This window comes from Mus pahari, chromosome 5 (assembly GCF_900095145.1).
Source record: "Mus pahari chromosome 5, PAHARI_EIJ_v1.1, whole genome shotgun sequence".
In the NCBI taxonomy this organism is placed as follows: domain Eukaryota; kingdom Metazoa; phylum Chordata; class Mammalia; order Rodentia; family Muridae; genus Mus; species Mus pahari.
This window is the reverse complement of record NC_034594.1, coordinates 110461086-110464826: the sequence shown is the minus strand read 5'-3', so window position 1 is coordinate 110464826 and position 3741 is coordinate 110461086. Positions and strand designations below refer to the sequence as shown.

The following is a 3741-nucleotide window of genomic DNA, read 5'->3' as shown; positions in this document are numbered from 1 at the left end:
CTCCTCTCCTCTCCTCTCCTCTCCTCTCCTCCTTTACTTTCTTTCTTTTTGAATGGGAGTGGAGGAGAGACTCATGTAGCCCAAGCTGGCCTCCAACTACCTATTTGGTTGAAGATGACCATGAACTCCTGATCTTCTTGGCTCCATTGCCCAAGTTCTGGTATTACCTGTATGGACCACTGCACCAAGTTCATGTAGTGATGGGATTGAACCGGGGACCATGCATACTGTGCAATCATGCAACTGACTGAGCTGTATCCCCAGCTGGCCCAGATGCAATGTTGGTGGAACTAAGGAGTGCTTGACGTGGTCATGGGCTTGACCTGATGCACTCAAGGGAACCCAACAAGCTTTGGTCTTAGATGTTTTCAGGCCCACGCGCTAAGGGAATGTTTTCCTATTTGCCCATATGCCATGTAATGGAACAGTGGAGCCTGGGGGCAATGGGATAGCAAAAAGAATTAAAGGAAAAGTGACAGGATAATCCGAAGAGGAGACACAGGGAAGGATGATAGCAGGAAGCCAGGATGGGTCTACGGAAGTAAAGAGCCTTGAGGAAAGCATTGTAGGACAGTGGAAAATGGGTCGCCTGTAACTGTTGGTGGTTTCTGACTCTACAGAGAGACACACAAATTCTGGGAAATCCTGGCTTCCTTTCCGAAAAGCTACCAAGTGATCATGGAGTATCTGCTGCAGAGGATAATTTCACCCCAGGCACCTGAGGACCAGGAGGCTGACCGTGAAACAGAGCTCTCAACCCTGATTGTATGGCAGGGCTGGGAGCTGGGAAGGAAACACACCGGGATTTCTGATGGGCTAGCTTGGGGTCTATGGACCAGTACCATTTAGGGACCCATGTTCAGTTGGGCACTCTAATAGCAGAGTCTCCAGGCTGGGCTAGAAAGGGGGTTTGTAGCCAATTGACTTGCTTAGAACAGAAGAACCAGACTTTGGTACTGGAGGTGGGGGTGCAGTGTTGTAAGGCAAACACCCCAGGCCTGCCTGGATGCTGAAGAACCCTGAGAGGCTAAAGCAGACCTATAGTTACAAGAGCACATAATAGTGTTCTAGAAGCAGTCTGTCTTGTGCTCGGTCTTCCCTTGCTGGCAACATCAGTGGCTTCCCTGGACAGGCGATAGGGACTATGACAGGAACTCTGAGTGATGGTAAAAGTGGCCTGCTCTTCATTCTAGGCCACCAGGGCCATCCACGAGCTGCTGCTGGTACCGAGCCAGCAGTTTGAGGTGCAGACCTTCTTCGCCTCCCTGTTCGTGGCACTGCTCTTCCAAATCTCTTCCCTGGTGACTAAAGGGAGCGCCGTGGCTCAGGATGCGCTGCCTGAAACTGAATCCGTGGACACCGTGAGGTACCTTGGGCCCTTGGGCCAGTGTGCTAAGGGTTATGCTCTGCGCACAGTGCCTTGGCACCCTCACTAACTTGGTCTTCCATACCCTCCACACTTACTTATGACACTCACATCGACTCAATAAACCTTCCCAGACTTCCTTGAAAAGACTTTAAAGTGGCTGCCCCAGTGGGTGGATGCGTTTTTTTTTTTTTTTTACTAAAGCAAAATCAAAGCAAAATTCGTGAGCTACAACCTAGATTCCATTCCTCCAGTCTCTGCAGGCTTCCTGTGCTGCCTCAGAGACCCTCACAACCCTTGTCTGATTCAACTGTGAAATGTTCTTGGTTTATAAGCATTCCATGGCCAGGTTCACTAGTCACAGGATGAGTGGGAGTCACGTGGGTTATGGCTGGCGGTGACTCCCTGATTCCTGCTGTGTCCCCAGTTCTTCTGTGGAGGCATTGAAGACCTTAATGCGCAGCTCAGGGTACATAGACCACATGTCTTATATTCAGACACTTGGGGGCTGGGAACTGCTTATCAGCCCTGAAAGACATTATGAAGGAGTCACTCTGCTGGCCAGGTGAGCTGTGTCCAGTCTCTGGGTGGAGAACCTTCTGTGCTTCGGCCCTCTTCTGTGGCCTCCGTCTTACGCTGAGCACTCTGTTGTTATCTCAGATCTCTGGCCGTCAAGAACTGCTGGCACAATCGCCCTGTCTTCAGCTTCTTCATTAAGACCCTCCAGAGCCCAGGCTGTACCAATTACCTCACAGCCCTGGTGTTCCTGACAGAGGTGACTAGTGAAGGGTAGGCAGAGGGCAGTGGGTACAGCTTCCAGGGAAGCAACTGTGTCCAGGGCACTCCTCTAGAAGGCTCCCAGGGAGAGAAGTGCCCATGGACGGGCTGGGAATATAGGGGTAAGAGTTCTTGTTTCTTTGAGCCACAAGCCTTCCTCCTCCTCAATCTCAAAGCTTTGACTCTGGCCCCAATTTTCTCTCTTGCTGTAAGTCACTCTATAATTCAGTCATTGGACAGGGGAAAATGCATAGAGAATTCAGAAATGTATATACATTGTATAAAACCATTAATCTTTTCAGTGGTTAAAAGGAATCCCCCCTCACTGTGTGTGTGTGTGTGTGTGTGTGTGTGTGTGTGTGTGTGTGTGTGTGTGTGTGTGTGTGTAAGGTTGAAATCATTCTCAAATATTCTGTTTGGTCTTTTCATTGCATTCTTGGTTTTTAAATTAACTTTTTGGTTGGTCTATAAGGAAATGGGTTTCTTAGTGACGTGTTTAACGCAAATGCTCTATAATTAATGGAGTGCTCTGTATCTGATTTAACACAAGTATAAACAATACTGTAATAAACACCCCTATGCAAAATCTTTCCCGTATTCTAGACTATGGCCTAGTGCTTGGCTGGAGTGCATGGAAATATGAGTTTCAAGTGTTAGTGGCTTCTCTGATTTTCGATTCTGTGTGCAGATGCTTTCCAGTAAAGCTGGAGTGCTTTAGGCTCCCACCAGCAGGGACTGGGAAGGTTTTTGAGGTCTTGTCTTGCCAGAATTTTAAATCAGCTTTTTAAAAAAACAAAAACAAAAACAAAAACCCTTTTTTGTGATGTTTGTAGAACATGATTTTAATATTTTCAACTATTAATATTCGACAAACAGAATAATTATTTTAAGATATATTTCATTGTTATATCTCCCTTTTCATTTCTGAGTTTATTAATTTGGATCCTGACTCTGTGCCCTCTGGTTAGTCTGGCTAAGGGTTTATCTATCTTGTTGATTTTTCTCAAAGAACCAGCTCCTGGTTTTGTTGATTCTTAATACCATTCTTTTTGTTTCTATTTCGTTGATTTTAGCCCTGAGTTTGATTATTTCCTGCTGTCTACTCCTCCTGGGTGTATTTGCTTCTTTTTGTTTTAGAGCATTCAGGTGTGCTGTCAAGCTGCTAGTATAAATTCTCTTTAGTTTCTTATTGGAGGCACTTAGAGCTATGAGTTTTCCTCTCACCACGGCTTTCATTGTGTCCCATAAGTTTTGGTATGGTGTGTCTCATTTCATTAAATTCTTCCTTGACCAAGTTATCATCGAGTGAAGTGTTGTTCCACTTCCATGTGTGCTTTCCATTGTTTTTGCTGTTATTTAAGACCAGCCTTAGTCCATGGTGCTCTGATAAGGTGCATGGAATTATTTCAACCTTCTTGTATCTGTTGAGGCCTGTTTTGTGACCTATTATATGGACAATTTTGGAGAAGGTACCATGAGGTGCTGAGAAGAGCTTTTGTTTTAGGATGAAATGTTCTATAAATATCTGTTAGATCCATTTGGTTCATAACTTGTGTTAGTTTCACTGTTTCTCTGTTTAGTTTCTGTTTCCAGGATCT

The 3741-nt window shown here is 45.5% G+C and overlaps 1 protein-coding gene across 1 annotated transcript in view; it reads left to right on the top strand.

The window, feature by feature from the left end:
- LOC110322606 (maestro heat-like repeat-containing protein family member 7) overlaps positions 1-3741 on the top strand; it is a 34271-nt gene that overhangs the window by 20369 nt on the left and 10161 nt on the right. Inside the window, exons 13-16 of the mRNA XM_021199306.1 lie at positions 621-765; positions 1194-1366; positions 1794-1931; positions 2027-2141. Coding sequence (XP_021054965.1) covers positions 621-765; positions 1194-1366; positions 1794-1931; positions 2027-2141 — 571 coding nt within the window. The remainder of the gene's footprint in view (positions 1-620; positions 766-1193; positions 1367-1793; positions 1932-2026; positions 2142-3741) is intronic.